The 17,850-nt window shown below is 45.7% G+C and overlaps 1 protein-coding gene across 10 annotated transcripts; it reads right to left on the bottom strand.

The window, feature by feature from the left end:
• Positions 1 to 272: 272 nt before the first annotated feature.
• Positions 273 to 17,524, bottom strand: LOC110503556 (CLK4-associating serine/arginine rich protein). 10 transcript variants are annotated; one of them, XR_005039317.1, is made up of 22 exons: positions 17,380 to 17,507; positions 12,276 to 12,443; positions 11,958 to 12,097; positions 11,616 to 11,713; positions 11,343 to 11,444; positions 11,048 to 11,127; positions 10,859 to 10,943; positions 10,600 to 10,739; positions 10,231 to 10,327; positions 9,891 to 9,969; positions 9,705 to 9,778; positions 9,419 to 9,460; positions 8,605 to 8,790; positions 7,733 to 8,047; positions 7,181 to 7,372; positions 4,541 to 4,584; positions 2,783 to 2,843; positions 2,616 to 2,674; positions 2,403 to 2,449; positions 2,231 to 2,316; positions 1,798 to 1,822; positions 273 to 980 (listed from the first exon to the last, which is right to left on the bottom strand). XR_005039317.1 is itself a non-coding variant. In XM_036961254.1 (22 exons), the coding sequence occupies exons 2-22, from the start codon at positions 12,319 to 12,321 to the stop codon at positions 916 to 918; spliced, it is 2,088 nt and encodes a 695-aa protein (XP_036817149.1). In that variant the 5' UTR covers positions 12,322 to 12,443; positions 17,380 to 17,506; the 3' UTR covers positions 273 to 915. The 10 variants fall into 10 exon arrangements, 5 of the variants coding, with proteins under 5 accessions (XP_036817149.1, XP_036817150.1, XP_036817151.1 ...); XM_036961254.1 differs by having other exon boundaries at positions 1,798 to 1,851; positions 4,545 to 4,584; positions 17,380 to 17,506; XM_036961255.1 differs by having other exon boundaries at positions 1,798 to 1,851; positions 4,545 to 4,584; positions 7,733 to 8,044; positions 17,380 to 17,505.
• Positions 17,525 to 17,850: the final 326 nt, after the last annotated feature.

Below are 17,850 nucleotides of genomic sequence, written 5' to 3'. Positions count from 1 at the left end.
GATCTTACCAGTACGCTAAAGCGCAATCATTTCGACAAAATGCATTATAATGTATAATTGTAAATGCATCTTAGCTACAATAACCAAACTACTTGTTAAATTGGTCCCTGACTTTTATATAACTCCAAACAACTTTAATCAAGTGTTGGACAAGACACTTTGCTTCTTGACTCAAAGCCTCACTAGTGAAGTATTGCAGTTAAGACTTGGGGACATTTATAATGCATGTATGAGAGATGAGAACATTCAAGTAAAGACACAAAACCAATAGATTGACGACAGATACTTTTGTGCATTTTATTTGGATTTCTCAGTTTGATAACTGATCATATATTTGGATTAAAACAATCTGTTACTCAGAAGAGTACAATCAAGTCTCAATTCACTGGGTGAGTGGTTGGGGGCATGCCATACAAAAAGATTAAAATCATTAGCGACCAATTATTTTTCATATTCACATGGAGCTATACACTGCCTCGGGATTTCATCAATGTTCACTCACTTGTAATTGCAGAAAACTATGTACATAGATGAAGGTACAAATTTAAATCCGATTTCTTTTACATCCTATTCAGTGATGCCAACATACTCTTCTCAGAGAGAGATTGAGGGGACGGGGGCACAGGGAAAGATAGAAAGAGCACCCAGAGATGGAGAAAAAGCAAGACCATCATAAAAGGAGATAAATATGTATGCAGAATTACTGACACTAAAATGTGGCCAGATGCAATAACTACCAAATCTCAATCTCCGGCCTCCAATTCAGCTCTTCCATTTTCCTCTCCCCCATCCATCTCTACCTCACCCCCATTCAGTCTCTCTACCATTCAGCACATTGTCCCTCACTTCTCTCCTTTTCTCAAATCTCTTCACTGGAACAGTAGGCAGAAGAGGGGATGAGGAGGGTTGTGGGGGTTAGTGGGTCCAAGCGGTATGTTTAGTATCGGTAATATGGACTCCTCGACCGGGAACGGGACCTCCTGGAAACCCGAGAAAAGAGTGTGTTTGAGTCTCAGGTAACACAGTGCTATATTTGGACCCCCACAGTATATTCACTACCCTCACTTATAATGCTATATGTCAAACTGGACATGACTAGCCAATTATTACACAAGACATTACTTTCTTTAAAATATTGGGATACTTCCTGGTGTAAACAGTTACTCTCCAGTATTTGCTGGTACTTGCTAGCTTGTATCATATTTGACTAAGCTACCATTGGTCTGTCGCATACACATGGATGATCTAAGTGCAGAACTGCTGTAGCGTATTGAGACTGACAGTGTTAAGCCTCATCTGTTTCTGATGTACCGAGACTCCAGGTTCAGTGTGTCCCCCCCACTACCCAATACCACAGCCGGCCCCACAACTCCCCAGGGAGGACCAGGGACGAGAGAGCCTAACATCAGTACTGACAGCCCTCTGTGAGAGTATGCAGGCTTTTGATTCAAACTCTTTGTCCCAATGTGGGTGCGTGTGAGCGGGAGAGAACACATTTGAATACGAGTGTGTGAGGGGGGGGGGGGGGGAGAAAGGAACAAAGAGTGTGAGAGTGTGTGTCTGTCGTGTGTCACAAATAGAACACTGGAAATCTTGAGCATTACAGAAATATGCTCAACATTGTGTTAATCACTCTAAACTGAATATGGACTTCAGTGATCATTACTTCCCCCATTACAGTGTCGAGAAAGAGTTGCGACAGATCGCAGAGGGAGAGTATGATGCGCTACTGAGATAACGTGCGCGAGAGTCAACATCCTTCCTCAACAGTGGAGATTCTTGTGGTGGCTCACATACCTTCTGGATGAGCTGTGGTCACGACCTGAGGGACAGACAAGAGGACAGACACACCTGATGAAAGAATGACCAACACAACAGTGTGCCAGAAAGTTAACTGACAACACTCAGAACTAGTACTGAGCCAATGTCACACACATTGACAAAACAAAAAAGAAAAAAAGTGTATAATTTGCAAATTCTTACTTTTAACTCTGCATTGTTGGGAGAGGGCTCGTAAGTAAGCAATTCACGGTGAAGTCTACACCTTTTGTGTTCGGCACATGTGACAAATACAATTTGATTTGACAACTAATACTGAGCCACAACTAGTACTGAGCTACTGTTAGAGGCTTATGAGCTGCATCCCAATTGCACGGCCATTTCAAAAAGTGTGCAATTGAACACATCCCGTCAAGGATTTAACAACGATGACAGTTAAGGGGTGACTCACCATATTTAGATGGGGAGGGCGAGTGGCTTTGTCGTCCGTACTGTCTCTCCCACTCGTCCCTCTCTTTCTCCCGACGCTCACGCTCCCTGGAACACACACACACCACCGTTTAACCAGAGTCATACGGCACCACAATGCTGCATCTCACACACACACAATCACACAGTCTTACTTCATGCGGATCTTGCGTGCCATGGCTCTGAGCTCTCCCTCGCGCTCCTGTAAAGTATACACAGCCATGAGGGCCAATGGCAGATTACAACATGTATCAAAGGACTGTCTTAGGGGGACACTGTCTGTTTCTAGAGGAAACATCACACAATATGCTATAATGGGGGGGGGGGGGGAGCTGGCTAGCAGATCACAAACACGAATCCACACGCACCGCTCGCTTATTTTCCTGCTGAGTGACTTTCGCTTGGGCTGCTTTCTTATCCGCCTTGGCTGTGGGAGAAACAGAAGAGCAGAGGTAGGATGAATATTTATATACAAACACAGTATCAACTAGTTGTAACTGAGACTGACCAAACAGAGTCCAGTCTGTCTACTCACACTGCCTGTTGAGGGCCTTCTGCATGCGTATCTTCAGCTTCTCCTGCGGGGTCATCCTGGGCTGTAAGAGACACGCAGGCATCAGCACACACACTCGCAGGGCAGGAGCACAGGGTGTGTGTGGAACTACGGGGATGGGCACGTTTTGGACCACCACTGCCTCATATAGTAGCTGGTAAGGCCACGGTTAGTCATATGGGGGTTATACGGCCGTAAATCACGTAAGCCGTTTGTCATGTCCTGTTCTCTGCTGGACTGGAAGAGCCGGCTACGTGAGGGGAGGAGAGGCAAACCCCGTGCCCGTTGCCCGCAGCTGTTGTACACTGTAGCAGGACAGGATCACATTACATGGAACTGGACTCTTTAAGTATATGTGTCTTATGCATTTGTACATATGTGTGAATGTTGTGAGGACAGCTAAGGGTAAGAGAGTCGAACAGGGAAAGAACAGTCAGGCACAAGTAGCGCCAGCAGCCCTCCCCTCCGCTGTACATTCCCTGCTGACACTCCCTGGCCAGGTAGGAATTCAGCTTGAGGATAAACAAGCGCACACATACACAACAGGCTAAAATGGCAACCTACTGAGTTTAATGACCCTTCCCTCTATCACTCTCCTTCTACACAGCAACTACGAGACATCCCTTTACCCCGGTGAATCCCCTGTACTGGAGCGGTTACTAGCCATGTCTAGTGGCGTGTCTCTAAGGGGAAGGCAGCAGGTAACAGTGTGTGCTGTTAAGTCCTGGGTGGAGAGGCGCGGTGGTGTATTTCTCCTGCCTGCTCAGACAAGCCCAGCCCCCCCCCTCTCACCGCTCTGCTGTCCACAACAGCTGCATACACCTGAGAGCTCCGACCTCACTACATTGCAGGGACGTGCTTAACAGCCTAAAATGGCCTCCTCTCCTGAGTGTCCTTCACTTTAGCTGATCTGAAACGTAACAGAGAAGAATATAGAGTATGCCTGCCAGTGCACCACCTTCACCGGTCTAGTTCTTTACCGTCAGCGCAGATGGCAGAATGGAGACGAGGAGAGGAAGCCTCTTAAGACTATTGGAACGCACCCAGACTACTCTCCCCCCTATTCTATGGCTTCCTTTACTACGCCTGCGCTTTTACTGGCCCAGTCGCTTAAGATCAATGGTGAGGGGAGAGAGAGGAGACAAGGAAAGGAGACAAGGAAGCCATTTAAGAGCTTCTGACAATGACATATCAGTGCTTTCCCCTCAGTCGGAGAGCACGAGCTTTAAAAATGTGTTGTCTATATGTAGAGTGAAACATCTCAGCATTGAGATTGAGGGACACACTCCACTCTCTGGTCTGACCTGCACCACTCTGCATAGCTCAGCAGGTGCCGCAGAATATCCATAATACAGACAGATACATAAGTGACAGAAAGGGTGCTGGGAACACCAGTCCATTCAGGGTTACGGAGAAAGAAGGGTCCGGGAAAAGTCTGTCACAACACTCTGCAATGTAGGTTGTGCCCTTTGGAGGCAGGCTAACCCTGTAACCACACTCTACACTGAGTAGAGAACGGTTTAACTCTACACTACATTCAGGGGGGAGGTAAGGACACCATTTAAAATATGGGAGCTCCACAGAGAGGGGCAGTCAAAAGACATTTCATATGATTTCCATTCTCTGTGTGCACAATGGCCTTTGGGGGGGGTCCCCGGCCTGATGGATAGCCAGCTCAGCCTGTCAGGGGTGAGGGAGGCGTAGACTTTTGCAACAAACCCAGCTAGATCAAATTCTTACTGACTTTGGCAGCTCCCGTCTCTTTACCACCCGGAGTATCAGGCCTGGAGGGAGAGAAAGAGGAAGAAAAGTAGGGCTGAAATGGTCACCATTTCCCATTAGAGAGCTCCTCCATGGGACAGACTAGGGCAAATATTAGCTACTTCTTGCTGCTGTTTGTTTTAAACGGCATGTGAGGGGGAGGCTGGGTGTATATATACATACAGTGCCTTGCGAAAGTATTCGGCCCCCTTGAACTTTGCGACCTTTTGCCACATTTCAGGCTTCAAACATAAAGATATAAAACTGTATTTTTTTGTGAAGAATCAACAAGTGGGACACAATCATGAAGTGGAACGACATTTATTGGATATTTCAAACTTTAACAAATCAAAAACTGAAAAATTGGGCGTGCAAAATTATTCAGCCCCTTTACTTTCAGTGCAGCAAACTCTCTCCAGAAGTTCAGTGAGGATCTCTGAATGATCCAATGTTGACCTAAATGACTAATGATGATAAATACAATCCACCTGTGTGTAATCAAGTCTCCGTATAAATGCACCTGCACTGTGATAGTCTCAGAGGTCCGTTAAAAGCGCAGAGAGCATCATGAAGAACAAGGAACACACCAGGCAGGTCCGAGATACTGTTGTGAAGAAGTTAAAAGCCGGATTTGGATACAAAAAGATTTCCCAAGCTTTAAACATCCCAAGGAGCACTGTGCAAGCGATAATATTGAAATGGAAGGAGTATCAGACCACTGCAAATCTACCAAGACCTGGCCGTCCCTCTAAACTTTCAGCTCATACAAGGAGAAGACTGATCAGAGATGCAGCCAAGAGGCCCATGATCACTCTGGATGAACTGCAGAGATCTACAGCTGAGGTGGGAGACTCTGTCCATAGGACAACAATCAGTCGTATATTGCACAAGTCTGGCCTTTATGGAAGAGTGGCAAGAAGAAAGCCATTTCTTAAAGATATCCATAAAAAGTGTTGTTTAAAGTTTGCCACAAGCCACCTGGGAGACACACCAAACATGTGGAAGAAGGTGCTCTGGTCAGATGAAACCAAAATTGAACTTTTTTGGCAACAATGCAAAACGTTATGTTTGGCGTAAAGGCAACACAGCTGAACACACCATCCCCACTGTCAAACATGGTGGTGGCAGCATCATGGTTTGGGCCTGCTTTTCTTCAGCAGGGACAGGGAAGATGGTTAAAATTGATGGGAAGATGGATGGAGCCAAATACAGGACCATTCTGGAAGAACAGCTGATGGAGTCTGCAAAAGACCTGAGACTGGGACGGAGATTTGTCTTCCAACAAGACAATGATCCAAAACATAAAGCAAAATCTACAATGGAATGGTTCAAAAATAAACATATCCAGGTGTTAGAATGGCCAAGTCAAAGTCCAGACCTGAATCCAATCGAGAATCTGTGGAAAGAACTGAAAACTGCTGTTCACAAATGCTCTCCATCCAACCTCACTGAGCTCGAGCTGTTTTGCAAGGAGGAATGGGAAAACATTTCAGTCTCTCGATGTGCAAAACTGATAGACATACCCCAAGCGACTTACAGCTGTAATCGCAGCAAAAGGTGGCGCTACAAAGTATTAACTTAAGGGGGCTGAATAATTTTGCACGCCCAATTTTTCAGTTTTTGATTTGTTAAAAAAGTTTGAAATATCCAATAAATGTCGTTCCACTTCATGATTGTGTCCCACTTGTTGTTGATTCTTCACAAAAAAATACAGTTTTATATCTTTATGTTTGAAGCCTGAAATGTGGCAAAAGGTCGCAAAGTTCCAGGGGGCCGAATACTTTCGCAAGGCACTGTATGTGAGTATTAGTGTGTGTGCTTTAGAGGTCTTCGCGGATCAGACCCAATCCGGTACCCAGAATTCTAAATATCACAGGGTCTGGGTCAGATCTGATTGTCACAGGTCTCGGGTAACTGTCATTTTAACTGAGTTTACACATGATGCGTACAGATCCAAACAGCGACTGCTGCAGTAGAGAGAGAAATGTAATCATTTATGCCGCTGCTCTTGCTTTTCACGAGAATGGCACATGTAGCTTGTTGGCCAATTATAAGTCAAAGCGGCAATAGGCTACAGTCAGAGGCTCCATGTGTGGCAAAAGTTATAGATATCTAGTCAATGGAAGGTAAAGTTAGGCATTTCACTGTTAGGCTACACCTGTTGGTTTACAAAGCATTTGACAAATAACATTTGATTTGTAATCATATTGAATGATGAATAACCTAGCTATGGCAGCTATCTACTATAACACGAGTCGGCTTGGCTGGTTGCATTCCCTCCCTCCATCCTTGCTTTGGCTTGGTTGGTTGCGGTCTCATCTTTCACGCCCTCCTCCGTGTCACTCGCTCACACACTCGGGAGTGCACGCACAGCACGGCCCCCCTCTCTCCCCCTTGCTTATCAGCGCCGGTTAATAAAGTAGCTTAAAATTGACTTTTTGTCTGGATCGGAACGGGTCTAGTTGTTCTTGTGTACTTTTAGAACAGGTTTAAAAATTGTATTTATGCATATCGGGTCTGGGCGGGAAAGCACCAGGTCTATTTCGGAACGGGTCCAACTTTTTTGAACCCGTTTAAGATCTCTAGTGTGTTTATGCATGTAGGTGTCAGTGGACTCACTTTCTCAGCTTGTCACAGAGTGCAGTGGCAGAGGGCGGGCCTCCTCTGTGTGAGGGGGAAGGGGTGCAGCTGGGCTGGGGGGATTGGGAGGGGCTAGGACTGCTGCTGCTGACCCCCCTCTGATGGCCTCCCAAAGTCCGCCCCCCACCCCCCCGCCTTGCACGGTCCCCCTGTCGAGAGTTTGAGCGGGACCTGGAAGTCGAGCAGACAGATGTGATCGGCACAACGTCGAAGAGCTCACCGGTTCATGTAAGTGGTAGGATTTTTAAAAATACATTACGTTCAGGATTTACTTAGGTTAAAAAAGTCATATGGAGGGGCCTCCCAAGAGGCGCAGCTGTCTAAAGCACTGCATCGAAGCGCTAGAGGCGTCACTACAAAACCCGGGTTCGATCCCAGGCTGTGTCGCAGCCGGCCGTGACCGGGAGACCCCCGTACAGAAGTTGCAGCGATGGGACAAAACTGTAACTACCAATTGGATATCACAAAATTGGGGGGTCCAAAAAGGGGTCCAAAAAATATAAATAAATATGGTTGTCTAGGCTGCCTTACCGTGTGTGCCTGCGTGCCAGGAAGCGACGTCCCACGTCCCTGTCTCGCTCCCTGTCCCTCTCCCGGTCTCCATCTCGGTCATTGGAGCGGGACTGTGTCCGGTCGCATCTCCTCCGTGACCCCACTCTTCCTCCTCCGTTGGCTCCTCTACCCCGGGACCGCGAGTCGGAGCGCCGCCTCGACCGGGAATGTCGTCTGTCCCTCCCTCCTCCACGGTGTCTGTCGCGGCGTGAGTGAGAGGAGGAACGAGAGGAGGAGCGATGAGTGGAAGAGTGGGTGGAAGAGGAGGAAGGGCTGGAGGAAGAGCGGCGTCTGCTGAACAGAGAGACAACACTGAGGTATTAGCAACGACCCACAGGCTGCTCTAATCCTAAATGTCCGCTTGAACTCATTTTTATTTCAGGTTTTGATCTACATTGGACTGATAGTGCTGCAATTTTTTTGTAAAATCATGTAACCACACAGGTAGACCAGAGCTCAGGACTTAAGCATTTCTGCTACTTTGTGAACCATACTGAATATTGACACATGGCGTACATGCTATATACGTTTTCCCTTACCTCCTGGTGCATTTAAAAGTGGTACTAAGTTGTCTAGGGCAGCTTTTAATGTGAAGTACACAATCTAATTGATTTATCATGAATAACAACATGTAGAATCTGCTGTTTGGGATGTACAAACTAACACGCATCTCTAAAAAGGTCACTACTAGGACTGTAAACTGTTCAGGTCAAACTTACTAACCTAAATCTGAGCTCCACTTCACCTACCAAATCTCTAAAGCCCAAATCTTTACAGCTGTAGTCAAAGGACAGCAACATGACTGACAGGAGTAAACAACCAATGGAAAGCAGAAGGGGAAAGCTACCGACCGGGAGCCCCTGCTATGACCTGCGGGCTGGTGCAGCGAGTTGGCGGGGGTGTGGACAGGGGGTGGAGCTTGAGTTGCAGCGGCAGCCTCCTCGTCACTGCCTCCGAAGCTGGTGATGAAGGTGATCTTCTCTGGGCCCGGGGAACGGGAGCGGGAGCGCGACTCCGAACTGGACTCTGACTGGGGCCTGAGGGAGAGAGGAAGGAGGTCAAAAAAAATATTTTTAAAATAGGGCTGCTTATATTTGTCCTGTTTCACACATGTACAAGCGTGTAACCTGTACAAGTGTGTGGTGTGAACTTGAACCCACCCTCAGAGAGTGGGCTCAAGGCCAGGGATCAGCCATTATTGACAGCGACGTTGGACTAATTACGGGGTAAAGGAAAATTCCACTCAAAAACTGTTTTGGTATTTGTTTCACTAGTCAACTGTTGATACAGTCCCAAAATGGCTTGCATGCCAGCAATCACGTTTTCAAGATATAGAACTTTCAAAATACAGAAAATGTCACAGTATAATGCATTTCGGCATCATGTGCTAGGGCAGATGCTCCCTATCTAGACACCTCGGGGATTCGAACTAGCTCTAACCACTAAGCTACCTATCGCGCTCCCAGGGAAGGGAGAATCATCAGTGTTCTCTCTACTGATTAAAAGGGTGACCTCAAACCTCACTAGCAAGCAGTTCATCATGAGTTGGTAGCACTGACCAAAAGGATGACAGTGCCATTACTTTCCTAGTCAAAACATACTATTAGATGGACTTTTAAAGTGAAAAACTTAAACAGAAAGTTAAATGGTTGGCCTCCCGCTCACCGTTTGTAGGGATCGTAGGTTGGGCTGTCTCTCCTGGCATAGCTGGAGATCATAAACAGAGAAAGGGTTTAAAAGAGGTGTGACAGTGTGTCTCGTACCATGTGTGCGCTACACATTGGTCGTGGATGAGGTGAGTTACCCCATATCGTATAAAAATAAGGGTTGGGGTCAATTCCATACCAAGTAAATTCAGAAACTAAATTCAAACGACAAAAGCAATGAAAATAATTGGAATTTCTGTGTACTTCCTGAATTGACCCCAACCCTGGTATAAAATTCTGTTTACCTGGGTGGGCTGATCTGTCTGCCCTTCAGTCTCTTCTCTCTGAACTCCCTCCTCTGTCTGCGAGAGCGACGGCCCTGAGGGTCACACACACAGTCAGTCAGTGACATCATCAGCGAAAAGGCCTACCAACAATCATCGACATAACAGCAACACACCGGGAACACACAAACACCAATTCTTTCTTACCGAGTACATGGCCTTCTCTGCCTCCAGAGCTTTGGCATGTTTAATGGCCTCCAGCTCATCCTTGTCTTTCCTCAGCATCCTGTCAAACAGTCAGCCAGTTAACACAGTGTATATAACAGCAGACTTTCTACTCTTTAACCTTTGTTAAAATACGCTATGAAAGGAACTGGTCATTTACTAGAAGCATAAAATGCACAAAAAAAACTAAAATGCAACATGAAGCAACGTAAGCAACATAAAAATAAAAAATTAATTATGACAGGCATTTGCGGCGATAATGTAACGTCGACAATTACAATTGTAGCGAAACGCATAGCCTATAATGGGAGCAGGTACTGACCTGACAAAATCTCCCTCTGCCATTCCATATGGAGTGGCCATCTTGTTCAGATCCAACTCCTGCTCCGTGTTGAGCTCGTCAACGTCCACCTCCACGTCTGAAACACACACAACAAAATGGTATAAGAGAATAATGCATACTCGCATTCCACATACATTACCATTTTCTGGGCTTGTTCAAAATTGCAGTTAACATGATGCATTCTGGGTAAATTGTGACCGACTGATCTACAAATAATATTTTATTTTATTTTTGACGCAACGTCATTTCTAGATCAGTCAGTCGGCTGCAATGTCAAACAAGCCCAATGTCCACTCAACCCAACCACTCATACTTACAGTATGTGGGTGAGAAAATACGGGAACTCACCAATGTCTGGAATACCCTCGTCCTCCTCTGATTCGCTGTTGTCAGAGTCATCCTCCTCCCCTTTCTCTTCTTCCTCCCCGGGCTTCGTAACAGTACTGTCCTCGTACGTGTAGCCAATTGTGGCCTTCTCCTTGGCAAGCCTAAATGAAAAAAGGTAGGGGCTTATTCATAATCAATACAAATAATCTAAATACAAGTATACTTATATAAGCCATAAATAGAGAATGTGGAGATAGTGAAAAGATGGGATAGGACTAACTTTTTCTTCTCGTCCTCATTTGGCCTCTGCAGGCCACCATAGAGCTCGTCCATTTGGATCTGGTACAAACACTGCTCCTCGGAGACTGCAGAGGGACATCGGGAGGTTAGAGAACACTGAGAAACACAATATACCCACTGGGAGGGAGGCACAAGAGACATGGCATTACCAACACCGGCGGATACTCACTGCTGGCAAAGTCGTTCTGCACTAGGCCTCTGTAACGCTCATAGTTGCACTTCCTCTCCTCCGACTCCTGTTCTGGTGTGCTGCAACCCAAACGCAACACTTCAATATGTTTGACGAAAAACGGTGGTGGTCCCACGTAACACATTTGACCTTTCATATCACATTTCATTAAATAACCGCAACAAATCAACCTGTGTGTGTGTGTATGATTATAATCAATTTCAGTGAGGACATCTTACTAGAGTGGCGTAATAAGGTAGGAAGTCTGAAGGAGAGACCTCAGACACACACTTACGCTGTGTTGAGGAGCGGAGGGGTGTAGGTAAGTATGAAGTCCAGGTGTGCCCTCACGTCAAACCTGTCAATCATGTTGTTGGCGTCTCCCTGCCAGGGCATCCTGCAACAACAAGAGAACATAACATCCTGATTAGTGGTCTCAGGTGGTGCGAGCGTGTGATGTGCAGAAAGAGTATTTGTGTGACAGTATTATATCAAGAGTAAGACATGGTGGCATGTATGCACATGCATGTCTTGTGTGTGTTGTACTCATGCGCGTTTCTCTCCTCACATGTTGACGGGGCTTTCTGCGGCGAGCGCCACGGCCGAGTCCAGATGGATCTTATAGGCCCGGCCGTGAACCTGAAGGAACTGAGCCGGGTCCTTTTTCTGTAGAGGAGAGAAGGGTGAAAGAAAGGACAGGGGGAGGAGACCAGAGCAGGTGAATCCTCATTCAGTAAAAAAAACAAAAAACACCAACTCTGGTCCTGGAGAGCTACACGGTGTGAAGGCTTTTAGTTCCAGCCCAGCACGAAACACCAGATTGTATGAAGTTGTATAGATCTGGATGATTTGTGTAATGAGCTATGCACAAGAAAAGCAACAAAAAAAAAAGTGCGCCTGGGCGACTTACGATCTTCTCGTAGTACTCTCGCCGGCGCTCGCCGCGGCGTTTGTAGTCCACCATCATGCCGCGCAGCTTGCGCTCATGTTTGCGGGCCTCCTGCCACATGACGGCTCCGCTGGGGGTGGGGGCGCGGCGGGGCACGGTGACTGTGAGGAGACAGGACCAATACCATATTACACAGAATAAAAATAGAAGACGCAGCAATAAAGACTTTAGAGTTAAAGTTTATATAAGGAAATCAGTCCATTTAAATAAATAAATTAGGCCCTAATCTATGGATTTCACATGACTGGGAATAGAGATACATCTGTTGGTCACAGATACCTTTAAAAAAAAAGGTATGGGTGTGGATCAGAAAACCGATCAGCATCTGGTGTGACCACCATTTGTCTCATTCAGGGTGACGCATCTCCTTCGCAACGAGTTGATCAGGCTGTTGATTGTGGCCTCTGGAATGTTGTCCCACTCCTCTTCAATGGCTGTGCGAAGTTGCTGGATATTGGCGGGAAAATGAACATGCAGTAGCGCTTTCGATTAAGAGCATTCCAAACATTCTCAATAATTGACATGTCTGGTGAGTATGCAGGCCATGGAACAGACATGCTCAACTTCCAGGAATTATGAACAGATTCTTGCGACATGAGGCCGTGCACGATCATACAGAAACATGAGGTGATGTCGGCAGATTAATAGCACGACAATGGGCCTCAGGATCTCGTCACGATATCTCTGTGCATTGAAACTTACATAGATAGGAACAGAATTGCATTCTTGTCCCTAGCTTATGTCTGCCCATGACATAACCAGACCATGTGGGCACTGTTCACAACGCTCACCCACGCAGTCTGCCGGGTACAGTTGAAACCAGGAATCAGCTGTGAAGAACACACTTCTTCAGCATGCAAGTGGCCATCGAAGGTTAGCATTTTCCCCCTTAAGTCGGTTACGACGCCAAACTGCAGTCAAGTCAAGACCCTGATGAGGACAACGAGCACGCAGATGAGCTTCCCTGAGATGGTTTCTGACAGTTTGTGCAGAAATTCTTTGGTTGTGCAAAACCCACAGTTTCATGCGCCCGTGCTTAGGTCTATCCAACGCTGGTCTGATCAATCCGATTCCACGCTTCAGGATTGCGTCGATCACGTGAAATTGGATATGTTCCGGCAAGCCTCAGATAATAAAATTGACGTATACGCTGACTCGGTGAGCGAGTTTATAAGTGTATAGGAGATGTAACTGACTATTAAAACCCTCCCTAACCAGAAACCGTGGATGGATGGCAAGCATTCATGCTAAACTGAAAGCATGTACCACCGCATTTAATCATGGCAAGTCGTTTGGAAATATGGCAAACAAGCAAAGTCAGTATAGAGACAACGTGGAGTCGCAACAACTCAAACACAAGATGCACGTGGCAGGGTCTACAGACAATCACGGATTGCAAAAAGAAACCCAGCCCTGTCGCGGACATCGACATCTTACTTCCAGACAAATTAAACAACTTTGCGTACTTTGAGGACAATACAGTGCCATCGACATGGCTTGATACCAAAGACTGTGGGCTCTCCTTCTCCGTGGCCGATGTGAGTAAAACATTTAAACGTGTTAACCCTCGCAAGGCTGCCGGCCCAGACGGCATCCCTAGCCGCGTCCTCGGAGCATTGGCAGACCAGCTGGCTGGTGTGTTTATTGACATAATCAATCCCTATCCCCGCCTGCTGTTCCCACATGCTTCAAGATGGCCACCATTGTTCCTGTTCCCAAGAAAGCTAAGGTAACTGAACTAAATGACTATCACCCCGTAGAACTCACTTCTGTCATCATGAAGTGCGTTGAGAGACTAGTCAAGGATCATATCACCTCCACCCTACCTGCCACCCTAGACCCACTTCAATTTGCTTAATAGGTCCACAGACGATGAAGTAACCATCACACTGCCCTATCCCATCTGGACAAGAGGAATACCCATGTAAGAATGCTGTTAATTGACTACAGCTCAGCATTTAACACCATAGTACCCTGCAAACTCGTCATTAAGCTTGAGACAATGGGTCTCGACCCCACCCCGTGCAACTGGTTCCTGGACTTTGACAGGCCGCACCCAGGTGGTGAAGGTAGGAAACATCTCCACTCCGCTGATCCTCAACACTGGGACCCCCACAAGGGTGAGTTCTCAGCCCCCTTCTGTACTCCCTGTTCACCCATGACTGCGTGGCCAGGAACGCCTCCAACTCAATCAACAAGATTGCAGACAACACAACAAATAACCTCAATGTCAGCAAAACAAAAGAGATAACTGTGGACTTCAGGAAAAAGCAAAAGGAGCACCCCCCTATCCACATTGATGGGACAGCAGTGGAGAAGGTGGAAAGTTAAGTTCCTCTGTGCACATATCACCGACAAACTGAAATGGTCCACGCACACAGACAGCAACAGCACCTCTTCAACCTCAGGAGGCTGAAAAAAATTGCCTTGACACTAAAACCCACCACTAACTTTCACAGGTGCACAAGAGCATCCTGTCGGGCTGTCACCGCCTGGTACAGCAACTGCACCGCCCACAACCGCAAAGGCTCTCCAGAGGGTGGTTCGGTCTAGAGGTCGACCGATTAATTAGGGCCGATTTCAAGTTTTTATAACAATCGGAAATCTGTATTTTTGGGCGCCGATTTGCCAATTAAAAAAATTTAATAATAATCATACCTTTATTTAACTAGGCAAGTGAGTTAAGAACACATTCTTATTTTCAATGACGGCCTAGGAACGGTGGGTTAACTGCCTTGTTCAGGGACAGAAAGACAGATTTTCACCTTGTCAGCTCGGGGTTTCCAATCTAGCAACCTTACAGTTAACTAGTCCAACGCAATAACGGCCTGCCTCTCTCTCGTTGCACTCCACAAGGAGACTGCCTGTTACGCGAATGCAGTAAGCCAAGGTAAGTTGCTAGCTAGCATTAAAATTATCATAATCACTAGTTAACTACACATGGTTGATGATATTACTAGATATTATCTAGCGTGTCCTGCGTTGCATATAATCTTACTGAGCATACAAGTATCTAAGTATCTGACTGAGCGGTGGTAGGCAGAAGCAGGTGTAAGCATTCATTCAAACAGCACTTTTGCCAGCAGCTCTTGGTTGTGCGTCACTGTTTATGACTTCAAGCCTATCAACTCCCGAGATGAGGCTGGTGTAACCGAAGTGAAATGGCTAGCTGGTTAGCGCGCGCACTAATAGCATTTCAAACATCACTCGCTCTGAGCCTTCTAGTAGTTGTTCCCCTTGCTCTGCATGGGTAACGCTGCTTTGAGGGTGTCTGTTGTTGTTGTGTTGCTGGTTCTAGCCCAGGGAGGAGCGAGGAGAGGGACGGAAGCTATACTGTTACACTGGCAATACTAAAGTGCCTATAAAAACATCCAATAGTCAAAGGTTAATGAAATACAAATGGTATAAGGGGAAATAGTCCTATAATTCCTATAATAACTACAACCTAAAACGTCTTACCTGGGAATATTGAAGACTCATGTTAAAAGGAACCACCAGCTTTCATATGTTCTCATGTTCTGAGCAAGGAACTGAAGCGTTAGCTTTCTTACATGGCACATATTGCGCTTTTACTTTCTCCTCCAACACTTTGTTTTTTGCATTATTTAAACCAAATTGAACATGTTTCATTATTTACTTGTGGCTAAATTGATTTTATGTATGTATTATATTAAGTTAAAATAAGTGTTTATCCAGTATTGTTGTAATTGCCATTATTACAAATAAAAATAAAATAAAAATCGGCCGATTAGTCGGTATCGGCTTTTTTGGTCCTCCAATAATCGGTATCGGCGTTGAAAAATCATAATCGGTCGACCTCTAGTTCAATCAGCTTAATTTCTCAGAGATCAAATTAGAACATAATGTGTCAGGAAAGCTAATTTTATTTGTTCCAAACTACAGAGACAATTTCAGACAAATTTGAGATGGTGGTTGTCATGGTTTGCAGAAAAATTGGAATGACCAATGGTCCATACACACCAACACAGTCGTGAAGAAGGCACAAAAACTCCTTTTCCCCCTCAGGCTGGATAGATTCGGCATGGGCCCACAGGTCCTCACAAAGTTCTACAGCTGCACCATTGAGAGCATCTTCACTGCCCGCATGACTGCTTGGTATGGAAAGTGATTGGCATCTGACTGCAAGGTGCTACAGAGGGCAGTATATACGGCCAAGTTCATCACTGGGGCCAAGCTTCCTGCCACCCAGGACCTCTATACCAGGCGGTGTCAGAGGAAGGCCCTAAAAATTGTCAAAGACTCCAGCTACCCTAGTCATAGACTGTTCCCTCTGCTACCACACAGCAAGCAGTATCGGAGCGCCAAGTCTAGGTCCAAGAGGCTTCTAAACTGCTTTTACACCCAAGCCATAAGACTACTGAACATCTAATCAAATGGCTACCCAGACTACTTGGATTGCCCACCACCCTCCTTTACACTGCTGTTACTGTCTAGTATTAACTATGTATAAGTCAGAAGTTTTTCCTAGCCACCGTGCTTCTACACCTGCATTGCTTGCTGTTTTAGGCTGGGTTTCTGTACAGCACTTTGAGATATCAGCTGATGTACGAAGGGCTATATAAATACATTTGATTTGATTACCTCAATTACATCGACTAACTGGTACCACCTGTATATAGCCCCGCTATTGTTATTTTACTGCTGCTCTTTAATTAGTTAATTTAATTTCTTTTTTTTTTATTTTTAAAACTGCATTGTTGGTTAAGGGCTTGTAAGTAAGCATTTCAGTAAGGTCTACTACACCTGTTGTATTCGGCGCATGTGACACATTCAATTTGATCACCTCGTACACTTCCACATCGACTCGGTACGTGTACCCGGTGTATAATAGCCAAGTTCTCGTTACTCATTGTGTATTTATCCCTCCTGTTATTATTTCTCTAAATTGTTGGTTAGGGCCCTAAGTAAGCATTTTACTGTTATGCTACAACTATTCTTTACGAAGTATGCGACATTTACAATTTTATTTGAGCCCTGACCCTGCAGCGCACCGTGGCGCAACCAAAACAACACGGTAAACACCGTTTTCGTCACTAAAGGTACAAATGTAGCACACTAGTTAGTTAACGTTACCTAGGTATACTATTAAAGCAACATTTGGTTTGGAGACTTAAAACACCATGTCTGCAGAAAATAGGTTTTAGCTTCCTGAATTTGCCACAAATTGCTAGCTACTAAACGCAATGACTTCTGGCCCACTAACGTGTTAGCAAGCTAGCCAGCCAGCCATTCAGCTAATGTTAGCTAGCAATGGGGGGGGGGGGGCTCCATGTGTGGTTGGGATAATGCACACGAAAGATTGTGTATGAATACAATACATGCAGTCATTCATTTAGTTGATTTTAGGCACGTATTGGTATACCTGTTTTTGTAGTTCTCCAACACACACTTGAATTATTTCTCCAGATTGTTCCGCTGAGCGATAGCAGCCGAAGTCATCTCGTCACGGTTACACCTCCTTTCAGACCGGAAGCTGACTCTAAGTTCTTCTATGGTATATTGACGATCACACAATTTAATGTGCATCCCGCCAACTACTGTTCCGGGTGGAAACAGAATTCCCCAAAAAACTGAACAATTAACTAAAAAACGACAACAACAAAAAATGCACAAATAAAACCACAACGTTTAAAAATATAGATTTTAAATTGATCTGATCCCTACACAGGCTCAAGGGGAACCTGGGAGACCAGGTCTTCCGGAGCCAGTACAACTTGCAAGTCTTCAGATGTAAAATCCTTAAGTCCCAAGGATGGCCGCAGACATAATAATGTCCAGTTTCTTAGACTTGTTTGAGACTCGTGCCTTACAGTGTGTAACTGTAGCAATGAAC

Source organism: Oncorhynchus mykiss, chromosome 24, assembly GCF_013265735.2.
Source record: "Oncorhynchus mykiss isolate Arlee chromosome 24, USDA_OmykA_1.1, whole genome shotgun sequence".
In the NCBI taxonomy this organism is placed as follows: domain Eukaryota; kingdom Metazoa; phylum Chordata; class Actinopteri; order Salmoniformes; family Salmonidae; genus Oncorhynchus; species Oncorhynchus mykiss.
The sequence above is the reverse complement of the archived record's forward strand: the minus strand, read 5'-3'. Positions and strand labels throughout refer to the sequence as shown.